The 17,110-nt window shown below is 38.3% G+C and overlaps 1 protein-coding gene and 1 long non-coding RNA gene across 4 annotated transcripts in view; both read left to right on the top strand.

Moving 5' to 3' along the window:
- The window catches only part of LOC118214493 (low-density lipoprotein receptor-related protein 1B-like), a 457,936-nt gene extending 456,115 nt beyond the window's left edge, over positions 1-1,821 (top strand). For all 3 annotated transcript variants that reach the window (XM_035394488.1, XM_035394487.1, XM_035394486.1), the window contains one exon: positions 696-1,821. In XM_035394488.1, the coding sequence (XP_035250379.1) occupies positions 696-836 (141 nt within the window). In that variant the 3' untranslated portion in view covers positions 837-1,821. The remainder of the gene's footprint in view (positions 1-695) is intronic.
- Positions 1,822-11,615: 9,794 nt separating this feature from the next.
- On the top strand, positions 11,616-15,336 carry LOC118214505. The gene is made up of 3 exons (XR_004762635.1): positions 11,616-11,646; positions 13,465-13,609; positions 13,758-15,336. It is a non-coding gene; the product is annotated as an uncharacterized LOC118214505 (long non-coding RNA).
- Positions 15,337-17,110: the final 1,774 nt, after the last annotated feature.

Raw genomic sequence — 17,110 nt, 5'->3', positions numbered from 1 at the left:
GACAATTTAGGACACCGCTGCTGTAGACAGAAGCAGAAAGCTCGTCCTGTTTGAATTGTTTAATTTCCCAGCACTCTCGTTCATAAAGTTAGACGGGTAATCTTTTTCCTCTGACGCATCGATCCTGCAAGTCCTACGGTTCCAGACACACATTAAGCGCAGACGTTTTCGAGGAGAGTCGCGCTACTGTGTTTTGTTCATTATTAAGCATCTGATGGTGGCATTTACGACACGTAGTTAAGCTCTTTGGCTTTTTTTCATCTGCTCTCAGCCAACTGAAGCCAACTGAGACTGCTGTCTGACAGCTCCGCGGTGCTTTATAATTTAAAGAGAGAGCTCTTGTGTCTGAGTCTTTTAACGCCGCTCGGCATGTAGATTGAGGTGAATCCGACCGCAGAGCATCCCGAGGGTAAAAAGTAACTTTGACGAAGCTCGGTGACAGGAAGCCTAGTGCACTCGTTCTCGATCGGCGATCAAGCCTTCGGGCTACGAAGAGAAAACGAAAAGAAAAACATCTGTCGGCGTTCCGCTCAGCCGACGACGTGGTCTGCCGTCACCCGGTTAGACGGCGAAGTCTTCATCGACACATTTCCGCGTTAGGGCTAATGGTTTTCAGCGGAGTGGAACGACACGGAGCGCGTCGATTGTGTTTTCGTTCTAATTGTGCTGGATCTTTTTTTTTTTTGCCGTTGCAGCCCCTGAAGTACTCTAACCCGGTGTACCGGAAGACGTACCAGGACGGGCAGAACTGCGGGAAGCCGGCGGTGAACATCGCGGAGCGGAGAGAGCTTCTCCCAAAGAGCGCGGAGTCCGCGATTCAGGAAACGGCGGCGTAGCCTGATTTTCACACGCCTCCTCCTTTTTTTTACCAGCTGTATAAATGTACAAAAGAGGAAAAAAAAACAGACTTTTCTATGTCCTATATCAGGTTCTGATGGTATCTTTCTTTCGTTCGTTTGGTATCGATATTACCTCTGTTTCATTCACGCGCTGAGAATTATTCACGTTAAAACGCTGCTGATACACGGATGACCTTATGCACCATTTATCGATGACTTGGGCTCAAACGAGAAGTCGTTTTTGTTTTCTTGTAATGTAGTTTTTCCATTTTACAGTAACTAAACAGATGTTTTTTTTTTTGTTTGTTTTTTGTTTTTCTATTGCTGAGATTAAATGAACTGTCAGATTTGTCTGTTTTTACCGTTTTTGACTGTGTTCTGCCAATGCGTAACATACGCGATAATTGTCCGTACTCATTCTTTTCCGTTTTCTTTTTAGTCACGGTTATCCTTATTTTAATGTCTTTACTGTTAGGCTCTGTTATCAGTTTGCCTTTTTTTCCTTAAAATTTTTCAGAATACAGTTTTTTCAGAAAAAGTACTCAAACAGATGTGTGCCATCTTTATTGCACCAACCTGTGCCAATATATTATTCATAATTGCTTATTCACTTTCATTTTAATAGAAATTTTACACCTGTTTTTCTCTAATTGGCGATTATTTTTAGCCAAGTAATGTATATTCCATACATTCAAGTGTTGAAGTAATTGAGAAAAGAAACGTTCCATGTTCTACAGGTAATACACAAATTATGTCTCAAATACCATGTCAGCTGACGTGCACACGTGGAGAGTTTATTCCAGCTGAACGTGCACTCACTGATTTATTTTACATTTTGGCAGACATTCACATCCACGTTTGGAGACACATAGATATAAAAAAGCATTGCACTTTTATATCTCATGTTAAGTTTAGCTGCTTGTATTTTGAATAAATGTAGTTTTATACAAAATGTGTGAAATAAAATGTTATTACTGGCTCTTCAGGAAAATTGAATATTTCATATTTCACAATATCTTTAAATAATAATTTAATTATGGTATTTCTGACAATTGCATTTGCATGTTGTGCCTTCAAAAATGTGTGCACATGTGTGTTTACACGTGTGAATGTGTATGTCTGTGTGCACGTGCGCGGGTGCGTGCATGCGTTAGTGCTTGTGTGTATCTGTGTGTGTGTGTGTGTGTGTATGCGTATGTGTGTATCTGTTCCTGCTGAAACACAAGCCATTTGAGCAGTCTTTGTGACTGAAGCTCCTGCCATCCATGCCCCAATAATGAACCCTCTTTCAAAAGATCAGGGTAACCTCTTAGCGCAAAGCCCCTAGTGGTCGGCATACCGGCGTGCCGAGATTGCTGAACTCAGACATTCAGTGCTACTGCAACCAAAGTATGCGATAAAAACAGAAACGCTTTGTTGTAGTTTCATTAGTAGATAATGTATGACAATTATGCCAAATGCGGAGTTTCGCAGTGCCACCATTGTCACTCCGGTTGTTCTTTTAATAAGTACCCCCTGCAGTCTCATCTGCAACTACACCCCCTACCCATGACATAATGGACAATATTGTCCATCTGGGCATTCATAAAAATATTTTTTCACCACTCAAAAATCGTGTTCCGTCATAGCAAAAAATAAACCCGACAATAGCCCTAAAATATGCCAATGCAGCAGTGAAAACGCTGCTCACTGAATAACGAAATAAACAAGACAAAGTTTCCAAAAATTATACCATGTCGTTCTACAGTCAATATCTGGGACTAAATATTTAATAAATATACAACCAGGGCCGTTGCTTGGAATTCTGGGCCCCCTGAAAGAATATTAATATGGGCCCCCGCCCCCTGACTTTTCATCGCCAAAGATCAATTTTACACTACTTTTTTCTTAAGACTATGTATTACCATTTTTTCTTTTTTTTCTGTTCCTCTATGTTCTTGACAGTGCCTGACACAATACACCCAATTCGTTTTCTTTTTTTCAATTAACCACTCAACAAAGAGTCACTGGGTATTATTATGTAAAAATCAAGCACCTGGTGCAACACACCCAAACTCACATTATACTGGCTCAAGATAATCCACAAGATGGAGCTGTTAGTACTCAAATCACCAAGGTAGGCAGCTATGTAACATCTCTGTTAGAATGTCTTGCAAAATAACAAAAATAGAGAACATAATACTTTCTTGTAAAATGTATTGTCAAATCTGGCTTGATTGACAATTACTTTATTCAGTAGGTGAGAGTATAAGCTTTCTAACGATGTATAACATGTCTATTTTTGCTTTTGGAATAGTGTTTTATAGGTCAGCGTAACCGATTTTTTTCTCATCGCATTCGCACACGAATTCACTCTGTGGTAGCAGTAAAAGACACTGCACTTGACGAAACGTTGTCAGACCTAGTTGACAGTTTTCTGGAGTAAAACAGAAGCAGATAGAACTATCATTGATTTGCTGTCTCTGTCTCCATCTGCTGAACACAGATACGATTTCATCATTGCTATGTAAGTATTACTGCTCAAATTATTTCAGTTATATACGTTATTTTTGAAATTGAGTGTCTTTAAATAGGTTAGTGGTATTATATAATGTGGATATTTCACAATGTAATGTGAGCGTTAGTTAGTAGTGTAATAGTTTTTGTGATGCATGCAACAGTGATGACGTAAGAATTGGAACCTTGCCAAAACGTGGTGGACGGTTGAAAATTGTTTTCATGTCGTTACATCCCCATAGAAGTAAACATACGAGAGTACAGAGCATAGAAATACATACAAGAGTTAATTCTTACACATTTAGGTACTGTACCACATTGTGTGACAATATTTTTTGTATTATTTTTTAATCTGATATCAATGTTTCATCTTAAACCTTCATAAGGGGCTCATTTATGTGCTTTATAATGGACAAAAATAATTTTATTCATTTTTAGAGAGATTTTGGATATGTTTCTGGACCTAGATATTTTAGACCATTGTACTGATGGAAAGCTTGTAATTCTCATTTGAAAATGATGCAACAGTGAGTTTCCTGAGTCAAACAGAATTTGTAGTGAAATATGTGAATATGTTGTGATTTACAGCAATGCATAATTTAGACATTTTGGATAGATTTGGAGACGCAGCTTACACTGCTTAGTTTTTGCCTCATAGATCTTTGGTAGTTTTACATATACACCCGTAGATTTTATGAACTTGTTGTCAAGAGGTTTTTGATCCACGACATGTATAGTTTACCCTGCTGTACATATGCAATCTCTCTGTATTTCATTGCAAACTAAAAAAGAGCAAATTCATTTTAGATTTTTTGCCAAGACAATTGCATTTGTGGCACTTTATTTCTTCCAAAATTATGAATATAAACTAATCTAAGTTAGTATTGTAAATGGTACAAATGTCTTGCTTCATTTAAGCCATTTTCAAGTCTCTGTGGTGTTCACATCTGGAGTTATAAAGCTTTAAATAGGGTACCCCCTAAATGGGCAAGGATTGGTGATATTTGGCATGTGCACTAAGGGGTTAAAGTCACTTAGATCTTTTCCTCTTGCCATCTTGATCTAAAATCGAGGTCAACTGGGCCTGCTCAGCATTTTTATAGATGCCACAGAGCATGATAAGATGTTCATTTCTTAATTGTATCATGCAGTATACCTGTTTGGAAGCATCTGAATTTGTTATGTGTCTCCACTCATTTATTCAGGTTTCTCCTATAATTTGGGGTTTCAAACTCTGCGATAACCCAAGAACCAAAATATCTCTGAACAGTTCCACTCATCCCAATATATTACAGCATTTAGCAGTGATGATGCTTTCATCCAGATTCACTTACAGCAATTGCATTTATTGCGGTCCTCCCAAGTGGAACCCCCAAACTCTGAGTACCATGCCTAACCCTAACCCAACCCCCCCAAACTTATAAACATATTCAGCCAACCTAACAGTCAACAGTCTGCTTTATCACTTCCTCATGGACCACTCCTAACTGGGTAAAGCAAAGCAATGAAGGTGTGCCTTGTGTGTGCCTGTATACAACAACATAATCTTAACAGAAGTAAATGCTCATTTTGTCTGTGTGAGTCATACAAACATGAAATTGTCTTAATCAAATCCAATCATAGAGCCTCAAGGGGAAACTGCAGTTATTTATTTGAATTATTATTTTTGTTATTGTTATTTTTTAAATACACAATTCTATTGGCAGGTCCACTGTGGGAACTTCATTTTGTACCCCAGGACAACTAAGTTTGAAAATGTGAGGAAGATTATCCTAAACATAATAAATATGGATAAATATAGCATTACACACCATTTAAAAAATTATGTATCTAATTTTACAGTATTGCCTATGATTATTAAAATACTTTACCACAGCACCAGAATGAGTGGATCAAAAGCCAAAGAACTGTGTTCCCCTCCCTACAGGCCTACACCCACCTCTGTGCAGGGTTGTAATCGAACCAGTTGGGAACTCGTAGCGCTTTGCTTGAGATGCATGATCGGTGTTATGTTGCATCTCAAATGACTATTCATTTCCTATCAGAGTTAAAAGACAAAGCTGTTTGAATTCTTCTCTTCTCCCATCTTCACCATGGCAACCGACAGATAAGTGGCCCACAGCTGAATAGGTCTACTCTGTTCTTTTTTTTTGTTTCTTTTTTCTTCCCTGCCCTCCACCTACATGTATTCCCTTTGTTCAAGGACATCTTATGAGCTTCATCACATTAAGTTTCTAATTATGATGACTGCTAAATCAGCATGCAAAACCTTAAAGTGCCAATGCATAGAGCTACTCTCGTGAATCTGAACAGCAATATGTCTACACGAATGGCATTACAATATACGTTTGCACCAGGCCATGAATTGCTCACTTGCACTTGTCTGTGTTTGTGTAAATTCCAAAATATTTCAAAATGTAACATTACATAATTTATGGTTTACTTTACATAAAATATATTAATATCCTGGTGCACACGTATAAGTTTGTCAGTGAACAACAGGTGTAATGTGTACATATGACTTTAACGAGATCAACATCACACTTTGACTTCTGTTGTATTTAGTGCACTGTAATGTTACATAGCGGCTTGTTAGAAGTTAATAGCCAGTATAGTTTTCTTCTTTTTCTTTTTTCGTATAATAGATCCACCTGGTGTGTTTTGGTGCAGAGGATAAGGACACTGGTCACTAGATCCCCTCCAAGATCCAAGGGCAAAAATGCCACGCGGCACTATTTGTGTTAAAGCAAAGACCCTTCCGTTAGATTTTCACTGAAGTACGGAAGAATTCGCAGGAGTGTTGGTGTCAAGGACAGGAGTGAACGTTTTTGGTGATTAAATGGCATGGAAATAAGCTGGAGATAGACAGGATGTCTGTGTGGATTTATTAGGCTTACAACAACTGGGAACCAACCACGGAGTATCTCCTTTTAAACCACAAGCACTTTGTACGCACATCTTTGAATTTAGTGCGACTCAAATATACTAACAGTAAAGAATTTTGTGTGATTATCATCTTTTCATGAAAGCAGAAAATGGCAGCCGTTGGCTTGAAAGAAAAGGCTTTTCCTTTCATGCTTGCATCAGTTCTTTATTATCAATATCTGAACTGAAATTGATGGATAATGAATAATGGACTCCACAGTCTACTGTGTGACACAAAGCAAAAAAAATTCTTGAACATTCTACAGTGCTAAGATCACAGTTATTTTTTGCAAATGGTTCTGTGAGATAATGTCACGTATTCAATGTGAAATTAGATCTGACATATTACCATTTCTGAAAAGGGGAAAGAAAATTTTAGTAGATTGCTTTACTCAATATTGCTGTTCCACAAATATTACACTGTCTAAGGTTTCCATAATAAGTATACAGTGATATATGTTTATATAAATTATGTTATGGCAGGTTGTAAGCAAGAAATGGATACCTTCCAACAGAAATTCTGTGATACAGAACTTGTTATAACACAGACATGAAGGGCACCGTGATGCTGTATATAAACATAGTCTGTTAAATATCATTTAACATATTTTTCACAATGACATTTTAAATGGTTTTAAGAACAGGTGGATGTAATGGATATTATTAAAATAAAATAAAATAAAATAAAATTTTAATGAAGTTACAACAGGTTTAGCCTCGCCAGCCTCTTTTTCACTTTGTTCAGAAGAGCCTGGCCGATGCCTTGACGTTCTAGGCATAAACGAAGGAGACAACCTTCCCAGGATAGTTGTATTTTCCCAACCAATCAGAGTGCAGAGGGGCGGCGCTCCAAATGTGGTGACGATTTTGACCAGGCGAGGTCTGAAACATGCACCGGAAAAACATTACCGGAGGCAAACTTTTACAAAGACCCACATCAGTTCGCCACTATCTGGGGAAAATGGCTAGCGTTAACGTCAGAGCACCGACCACACCATCAAAGTTTATCACCGAGATATGCAGAGTCTGCGGTTCATGGTTCAATAATAAAAGAAACAAACACAATTTATTTATCGGTGATAAATTTATTTAATTTATTTTTGGTTCAACAATTCCACTTGCTCCTCCATTATTGATTGTAATGGGAAAACAATGAAAACCATTGCATCTTCTGGCCATTTTTCTGGGTATTTATTTGATAGCAGACTGCATACCGTAGGCCACGCTTGAAAAATTAAACTTTTGCCAAATCCTGTAGGCAAGCAAGCAAGTATCCAAACATATGTGCTGAAGGTCCTTCAACGAAGTCACGCCATGTATTTGGCAAGTCTGTGATATAACAGAATTAAAATCTTCTTTGAACTTGTCCGTAATTCTGTTTTTAGCAGATAATTTGGGTTAGCTCGATATCTTCGTCCGTTTTGCTGGTGTGTTTCAGTCGGGACTTAGATTGCAGCACACACGGAACAGAGGGAGTGTCGGGGGGGGGGGGGGGGGGGGAGGAGAACTGGCACATTGAGACAGACAATTCGATTAACCAATAGGGAAGCTGCCGCTGGGAGCCAGCGGCAGAGGCTCCTCCCTTTTGCCCCAGAAAGTACATGCGTTCGTCCAGACAACATCAGGTTGATTTCCTGATTGGCTCAGCTGTTAAAGCCCTGACCTTGACAACAGACTAGGGCCTGCATCCAAGGCATTGCTGCTTCAGCCAAAGCTTGACTTTCAGCTACATCTGAGCAATCACTGAGTCACTTATGCCCCAGGTATTCAAACCCGGTCCTTGGGACCCTCTGTATAAAATGAACAGGGCAGCAGTGTAGTATAATGGGAAAGGAACTGGTCTTGTAACCTAATGGTGATGGGTTTGATTCCCAAGTAGCTCACTGCCATAGGATCCTTGAGCATGGTACTTAACCTGCATTGCTTAAGTATATATCCAGCTGTATAAATGGATGCAATGCTATTTAAAAAGTTGTGTAAGTCACTCTGAATAAGAGCATCTGCTAAATGGCTGTAATGTAATGCAGTGGTTTTCAGTCCAAACGACATTGCCATCCCAGAATTTTAACAAGCTGTTATTTTTTCTTAATTAGGTGCTTTTCATGTTTAGAGGGATTATTCACCCTCTTAAACCGCATTATGTCAGCAATAGCTATGCATGCCAAGAGGAATAAAAGTCCCATGTTCACATTCTGCTTATTGTGCTATATTGAAAATAACTGCATAAAAAGAGGTTACAAAATTGTTCAACGGATCAAGTTAAAGATTTCCATGAATCAATAGCCAGCTAACTGGTGAAGGTGTGGACACACGGCCATTAAAAACAACCATTTGGTCGATACTGAAGAATTCAAAGACAGAGAAAATGATAACAAGTTAAACCTGCTTTGTTTTAATAAGTTTAAGGGGAAAAAACGATTGTTTACTTAAACACATGCTCAACAACCTAATTAGGAGCCTATTGATTCCCCTCAGTCCTGAATTCCATCAGTTTAAAATGTCTGTTACCTCTTTTTATGCAGTTGTTTGCAGTATAGCACAATGTGAACATGAGACTTTAATTGTGATTGCATGTATAGCTATTGATGCAATAATGTGGTTTAAGAGGGTGAATAATCCCTCTAAACGGGAAAAGCACCTAATTAAGAAAAACAATCAGTTTGTTAAAATTCTGGGATTGCAATTGTGGTTGGAAAAAAAACCCAGCATATACAGAGGAGCCCCAGGACCAAGTCTGAATACCTAGGACTTACAGTAGGCAACGGCAGGACAATATTGAATTAGACCCATCAGAGTAAACTGGACTGAACTGGCCCATAGTTACTCTCAATGAAGTCTGTGGTAGCTCTGATATAGTACTGTACAGACAGAAGCAATGAGAATTGGTTAATTTTCATTTAAAAATTAAAAACATTTCCACTTTCCATAGTATAAAATAATGCTCTGAAACATCATATTTATGATTTTTCAGCTAATATCTGACACACTCGCTTCAAAATGTTAGTTTTGCAAAAACATGCTTTCTGGACACAAAATTGATGAATGAGTTCACCTATACTTTTTCACTTATCGTGAGCACATCATTACGCACGCAGCCACTGACAAATGAACTGTGTTATTCATACAAACTCTTTAATTAATCCCTGGGGGCTCCTAACATATGACGGTGTGAACAGTAGTACGTGGAAGAAATAAATGTCAAAATGTCACTGGTGACATATAACCCTAATTACAGCAGGTGGCGAAATCAAGACCCGTTGGCTCGTATATACGGGCCTCTCGAGCGACCGAATGTTAAATGTGCAGGTCCAGGGAGGACCCGCCTGAAGTAATTAACAAAGTCGAGACCCTGACAGCGTGATGGAATGGATTGTGAGAGTGCTAGCCGGTTCATAAATGAAAACCAAGCAGCTAGCCTTTGTGGACTTTCAGAAACAAAACAGCCCCACGTCACATATTCACCACCATATGTCACAGCAAAGACGAAGCTTAATGCTAGAATTTGCATGGATTTCATCCAAAATTTTATTGTAAGACCAGTTACTAAATTGTGCGCGCAAATGAAGTTTCATAAATCATTCATATGCACGTTTTATTTATGCATCACAAATATCCAGAAAAGCGTGTGCATGTGAACAAGCTTTACTACTCCACTCAGTGAATGCCTTCAATTAACCTTTATGTGGTGGCGTATTACTTATTCCTTATCTTATTTGCCTATTTAAATCTCTTTGAAATGGCAGTAAAACACTAATAAATAATACAATTGTAACTGAAGTAAAACGTAAGGAACGTAATGACAGAAATGCGAGCAAAAAATAATTATCTGAACGCGAGATTGAGCTGTTACTGTAGGTTCAGGCAAGAGCACGTTTGGTCCCATAAGCAGCTGAGAGATCGGGAAGGGGAAACGTGTCTCATGCCTGCAATACCGCTGAACTGCCACAGGGAAGAGTTCCTATGCGTGGTCTGGAGCTTGCGTAGAGGTAGACTAATTTTCATGACAATTTCCGGGTTTATAGATCTCAACGTTGGCGTGGATTTCAGGGTAAGCACAATTTACGGTCAAATCTGTGCGTACGACCGTTTTATGCATGACACGAACATCCCTCTATTTACAACACACGTGTACTTTAAAAATGACTTGGATTTAGGGCCAGTAGGAGGCGCTCTAACACACATTATTACAGCTGTTAATATGGCTAAAGAAGAGGCACAAGAAGTAGCAAACAGTATTGTTGAAACAGAGCTGCACACAAGGAAGACTTGCGCCACATGGTGGTTACAGCCCTCCCGAATAAAGTAATGAGGCAGTGCTTGAGATACTCTGCTCATGCTAGCCACACCCTTTAGCAATCGCTGCTAATATTTTATGAGTAAATTTAATAATACTCAGTCCAAGTAACAATTATTCCCAAATCGCCACCACAGATGCCTGTTACATGGCTACAAAACTCACCCGATAACACAAATGTAATGTGAGCATGTATACAACTAGGGGTTCTCTACGATTTCAACACTACATCCAGCAGACTATGCCACAGTAGGGCGCTAGCTAGTGCTTATGCCCACAGCAGACTGCTGTCAGACTGCTGATGGGAACTGCTACGCAATCACAGAAGGAACTGCAAATTCCCCACAGATATGGGCAGTGATGTCTGGACCAGATGATTGAGGAGCGGTTTCTCTCTCTCTCAATGATTTATTACTTCATAATAATGAAAACGCATGATTTTTCATCCATCAGAAATGAAAAAGCACATATTTAGGCTTATGCTATCTTTTTTTTTTTTTTACTTTCTGAAGTTTTTATCTTATGTGCTTTGATGATTTAACTGTGACATGCAGTTTTCATCATGCATATCTTCAAACACATTTCAACATTTCATTTAATTTATTTTTTCATTATGATGGAATGCAGATGATTTCTCATCTATCTATAAGAAATAATCACACTTAGGTATATGAATTTTCACTTTTTCAATCACACGTATATATATGTGACGGGTGCTGGAGAAAAGGTCCGCAAGTCGCAAATCTTGAAATCGCGCTAGGAGGCAAAAAAGGTTTTTAAATTTTTTTTTACTGTTTTCCTTTTTTCATATTACGAAAGTTAAAGTGTTGAAGAAGTCACTCAATAGAATAAACAACATTTTTAGGGTCACTAAATACTTATAATTTGTCAGCAAAGTCGGCTTGTTTTAGTGATTCTTACAGCCGGGTTTTGGAGGCGTGATGGGGGTGCAGTTTAATTAGCATGTTTGATTTCGTTGGCTATTGTCACTGTGTTTCGGTCAAGCCACCGCCCATAAATAAAGCCGTGTGGTAGTAGCCTATGTTCGTTTACTGTGTGAGGTTGCTGAAATGGCGGACGCTCAATCAGTAGGTGAGAGTATAAGCTTTCTAACGATGCATAACATGTCTAATTTTTCTTTTGGAATAGCGTTTTATAGCGTAACCGAACATTTTCTTACCATGGCATTCGCTCTATATGGTAGCATTAAAAGACGTTGCACCTAACGAAACGTTGTCAACGATTTTTTCGTAATTCCTTGGAAAATACGATTATTATTGAGGACTTCTGGGCATAGCTAAGCCATATGTCGGCTGATAGACCTATCTGACATCGTTTTCTGGAGCAAAACAGAAGCGGATATAACTGTCATTGATTTACTGTCTCTGTCTCCATCTACTGAACATAGATAAGATTTCATCATTGCTATGTAAGTATTAGGCTACTGCTCAAAATATTTCGGTTATTACGTTATTTTAGAAATTGAGTGTCTTTAAATAGGTTAGTGGTATTATGTAATGTGGATATTTCACACTGTAATGTAAGGGTTAGTTAGTAGTGTAATGGTTTTTGTGACGCATACAGCAGTGATGAGGAGAGTGTTGAAACATTGCCAAAACGTGGTGGACGGCTGAAAAATGTTTTTATATCGTCCCATTCCCATACAAGAAAACATAGGAGTGTACAGAGTATAGAAATAGGCTACATACAAGAGTTAATTATTACACATTTAGGTACTGTGCAGCATTGTGTGACTATATGTTTAAATTATATCTATGTTTCATCTTAAACCTTCATAAGGGGCTCATATGCTTTACAATGTACAAAAAGCATTATATTCCTTTTTGGAGAGATTTTGGATTTGTTTCTGGACCCTTAGCTATTTTAGACCAGTGTTAATAATTTAGACATTGTGGGTAGATTTGGAGATGCTGGGTACACTGCTTAGTTTTTGCTTCATAAATCTTTAGTAGTTCTACATATCCACCCTTAGATTTTATGAAATTGTGGAAAGTTTTTGATCCAGGACATGTATACTTTAACCCGCAATCTCCCAGTAGGCCTATTTCATTGCGAACTAAAAAAGGAGCAAATTCATTTTAGATTTTTTGCCTTGACCATTGCATTTGTGGCACTTTATTTCTTACAAAATTATGAATATAAAGTAATCTAAGCTAGTATTATAAATGGTACAACTGTATTGCTTCATTTAAGATATTTTTCTAGTCTCTGTGGTATTCACATCTGGAGTTATAAAGCTTTAAATAGGGTAACCCCTAAATGGGCAAGAATTTACAGGTACTCTAGTGGGGGAGTGGTTGGGGTGGAGTTAACTAGCTATTGTTCCCACCCATTATCTCCCTGTGAGAAGTGTGAAAAGTTCAAGATCTTTCAAGGGGATTTTCTCTGCTACTTGATTTTAGGAGTACCAACATTCAAATAAGCATATCTTCTTCAACTATTTTCAGATTTCAATGTATGAGACATCATTTGAAAGCTTATAATCTGCACTTTCGTAATCTGTAAAAAACTGAAAAATGACCTTGCCCTACTTGCGGACCAAAACACCAGCACCTGTCACATATTTTTTCGACTTTTTGGATGTCTGTTTTATATTGACATTATGGGTGGCTCTGTCAAGTATTTTCTCTCCAATTCAGTCAGCATCAAACCAAATTCCTGGTTTTAACTGAAAAAATAAACTAGATATAGAGTTCCAGAAGAAACTGTTCCTACGTCTGATGAATATAGTAAAGACTAGAGACATAGAATTGAAAGTGTCACAGTGAATGGACCAGTTTATTGGACTAATGGGGAATTTGGGTTAATTTCTCTGGCCACCTGTGTGTTGGGTTGCTGTGTGCATTGTCTCTCCCCTTCTACTTTCACAACCACTTTAACTAATTACAGGCACCGTCGGCCAATTGGGCTGCTAACAAGCCGCTGGGACGACACAACTGATTGGCCAGCTCTGGAATTAAAGGACCGTTTGAGCTTAACGAGAGGAGGAACTTGCTGTTTCTTCATTACCCGACCGCCTCGACCGAGAAAGAGAGTATGTGACTGCCATGGCTCACTGCCTGCCTTTCCCTGCTTCTAAGGGACGTGACACGTACCTGTGCTAGGGAGTGAATGTGTGCTGAATGTGATGCCTACAAGCCATGCTGAGCGTCTGTTTGTTTTTGTTTCTCTTTTGCCTACAGACCCAGCTACTGGCTGAGTAGGAGGATGCTGCAGTAACTCATGTGAATAAACACATCTGAAATGTGTAGCATTTGTCAAGACTGCGGTGAGGTAGGCCACATCCAAGGTTGTCTCCCCCTGCCGTCATGCCAACCCCACAGGTTTTTAGGTTCTGCAGTCACTGCAGGGCGAATGACTGAGAGAGGAGCAGTAACATTGTCCCCTGTAGGGGTGAATCTTCAGAAGGCCGGGTCCACTTACATTATCGCACACTTCTAGAAGCCTTCGCCAGAGCATGTGGCCTTGTACGGCAGCAACAGTCCTGGGACCCGCTATGACACCAGGCTTGGACAGAACCTTTAACTATAACTCAACTGCTCTACAACATTACGGTGCCTGTACAGCACAAAAGTATGACTACGACCACTGTTTTGGAGTTAAGCAGAAGATTTGTGTTTCGTAGCAAGTTTCTACAAGTGTCTTTTGAAAATGTTATTAGTGTAACTTGCTACTAGATAGCTGTATGACTATTTTTACTGCAATGAGGAGTTAATGATTTTGTATACTACATGAGTCTATAGCAAGCAAAATGTAATTCAAAATTTCTGACAGTAAACTCAGATAGTAAATTGAGCTTGTCATCACAATGACAAGGACAGAAGGTCAAAGTTTTCAGTTACCTTGGTAATTGTGCAAGCTTTTTTAATGGCCAGTTAGAAATTCTATGGCACTTATAAAGTTCTCTCGATTCAAAGCAGCGTTTGCATTTTTAAAGCCTTATAGTTTAAAAGTATAAAAAGAATCACTAACAAGCAACATAGGTCAGGAAGTTTATGGTTGTGAAATCTATGTCTAGAATTATAACTGGAATAATAATTACAATAAGAACTATTCTTTTAAAGAACTGTAGTTTGTGCCTTCAGCAAGCAAACTAATTAAAGGAAACATAATGGGATAATTAAAATGGAAACAATTAATGGAAACATAATGTACTGCATATCAGTTGCTTGTCACACTCTGATTCTGCTCAGTCTGTCCTTGCTTCATCGGGAAAATTTAATATTCAAGTAGTTATGCCTCATTGGGCTTATAATGTTTTCCCTCTGATTTCGTTTGAAACTTTTAATAATTTGAGGACACCTTGGGCCTCTTTCACAAAACTTTTTTGAAGTTCCAATGAGAAACCAATGTGGGGATCGTGAAACACGGAAACATGCACAGAACGTCAATTTTGTGTACATCTCAGGTGTATCGGGTGACGAATGCCGATTTTTAATAAATTGGCTGGGCGTGCCTGTTCATGTAATTAGTACAATGGAACTTAGAAACTCCCTGTAGTCCCATAAAAGGCATGCCGACTTCAGGGTCATGTGCAAACCTCAGCCAATCATCGCTCTCCACAAACATACCTGGTCCCTAAAGATTTGCTCCCTCTCCAAGGCACAATTAGCCACGTAATTCAGAAGCAGCAAATACACTTGTTAAGGGCTGCGTTTGACTACACACTTGTGGGTCTTGTAAATATAGTCACTTTCATCAATAAAGGAAATGTGCTCCCAACAAAGTATCGCAAATTAAAACAAATTATTTGAATGTACTAGGTGTTTAGAAAAAAATTGTCATAAACTGAAATAAAATTAAAATAAGGCTTCGAAAAAATGAACTAAACTAGGACTAGAAAAGCTCTTAAAACTAACTAAAACTCAACTGACAATTTAAAAAATGTTTTTTAAATAAATGAAATAATTTTAAAAATGTGTTTTTTCTTTACTCAGGTTTCCTTTGTCTAACATTACATTTTGTCCAAAGATGAAACCATTTTGTGTGACAAACACGCAATAATATGAAATCAGGAAGGGGACAATTTTTTTAACGGCATGTATTCTGTTTGAAGAATATTATGTGTTGGCAAACCAAGTTCAAGTCTGAATATATAATTAGACATTTTTCAATTGAAGTAATTAGAGAGTATGGAGCTCTGAGCATCCTCTACTGCACCCATGATGATGGTTGGAATACGTACTGTAGGTCTGCCGGACAGAACCCTGTTATTTTGTGAATATGGTGCCATTGGTTTGTATTAGCCTCCCTATTCTTTAAAGCCAGGGATATTAAAGCTTTAGGAAGTCTTTCAGTCTGTGCACTCATGCATTGGGCTGAGCCATGATATGTCATAGGCTATAATCTGGTATAAAGCCACCATGGCATGTGTATGTGTGTGTGCGTGTGTGTGTGTGTGCGCTCATGCCTGTGTGTGTCTGTGTATATGGAAGTACAGACAGAAAAAAGTATGTAATAATTCAGCAATATATTTGGTGACCAAATTCTTAAATGGGAGGCATGCACAATTTTTCAAAAATGTTGATTTGTCATTAATGGTATCCGACTGAGTAACAAAATAGCAGACCAGCTTTGCAGACAAGAGTAACATTATGAAAAAAGGATTTAAGGTAGTACACATACAGCAATTCAATTCTGGTAAGCTATTGTTTTGGTGTATGTTTTTCCACTTGTAATTATTTTTATTTATTTTTTTGCTATCTGCAATTAACAATATGAAGTAGAGCATATGTATTGGCATGTAAAAAAAAAATATAACCATTTAAATCATGTTTTTGTGATATTCTGACATATTTCAACATGGAGCAGACCACATACGAATCCTCTGCATTCCCTAGAAACACATTGGTTCCCATTGGGTCTTTGAATATGAGGAAGAAACAACATAAGTCATCATACAAAGTTCATTGAGTAAGAAAGTCATGGTATACAACATGTCAGAATCCACAGACTTACAGCCACCAGCTCAGCCCATTCCGAAATCATTTGAATGAAAATAATATATGAGAATACATGAGAAATCAAGCCAATTGATTGCACCCACACTTTGCTCTGACTGGGCAAGATTTGTAATGAATTCTGTAAAAATAGTTCCCCAACATCTGATTTGTGCCAAAGTGGTATTAAAATTATTTTCTGTGGCACAACCAACTACTTAATGACTAATTAATCTCTGCTGGAGTAATGACCATGTTGAAAATGCTTTGGCAAAAATTAAGAGTGTTCCCAGCAACAGCTTCAAATTAGTTATCTCTTGAAGAGTACTGATGGTAATTTGGTGGTCTAATGATGGTCTAATGTGGTGGGCTTGGGGTGGGATTTTAGGTGTTCATTAATGGATTTTGACCATTCATTCAGGACCTTCATACTACTGCCCTTATATCCTGACTCTGGGTATGAGTGCGTCTGTGAATGGCATCAGGTAAAATGAATTATTAACAATATGGTAATGGCATTACTACACCACTCACCTTGCCATTGAAATAGTATTTCCTGCCAAAATATAATGCTCAGCAAACTGCAAAATGAGTTT

Source organism: Anguilla anguilla, chromosome 15 (genome assembly GCF_013347855.1).
Source record: "Anguilla anguilla isolate fAngAng1 chromosome 15, fAngAng1.pri, whole genome shotgun sequence".
Taxonomy (NCBI): Eukaryota; Metazoa; Chordata; class Actinopteri; order Anguilliformes; family Anguillidae; genus Anguilla; species Anguilla anguilla.
The sequence above is the reverse complement of the archived record's forward strand: the minus strand, read 5'-3'. Positions and strand labels throughout refer to the sequence as shown.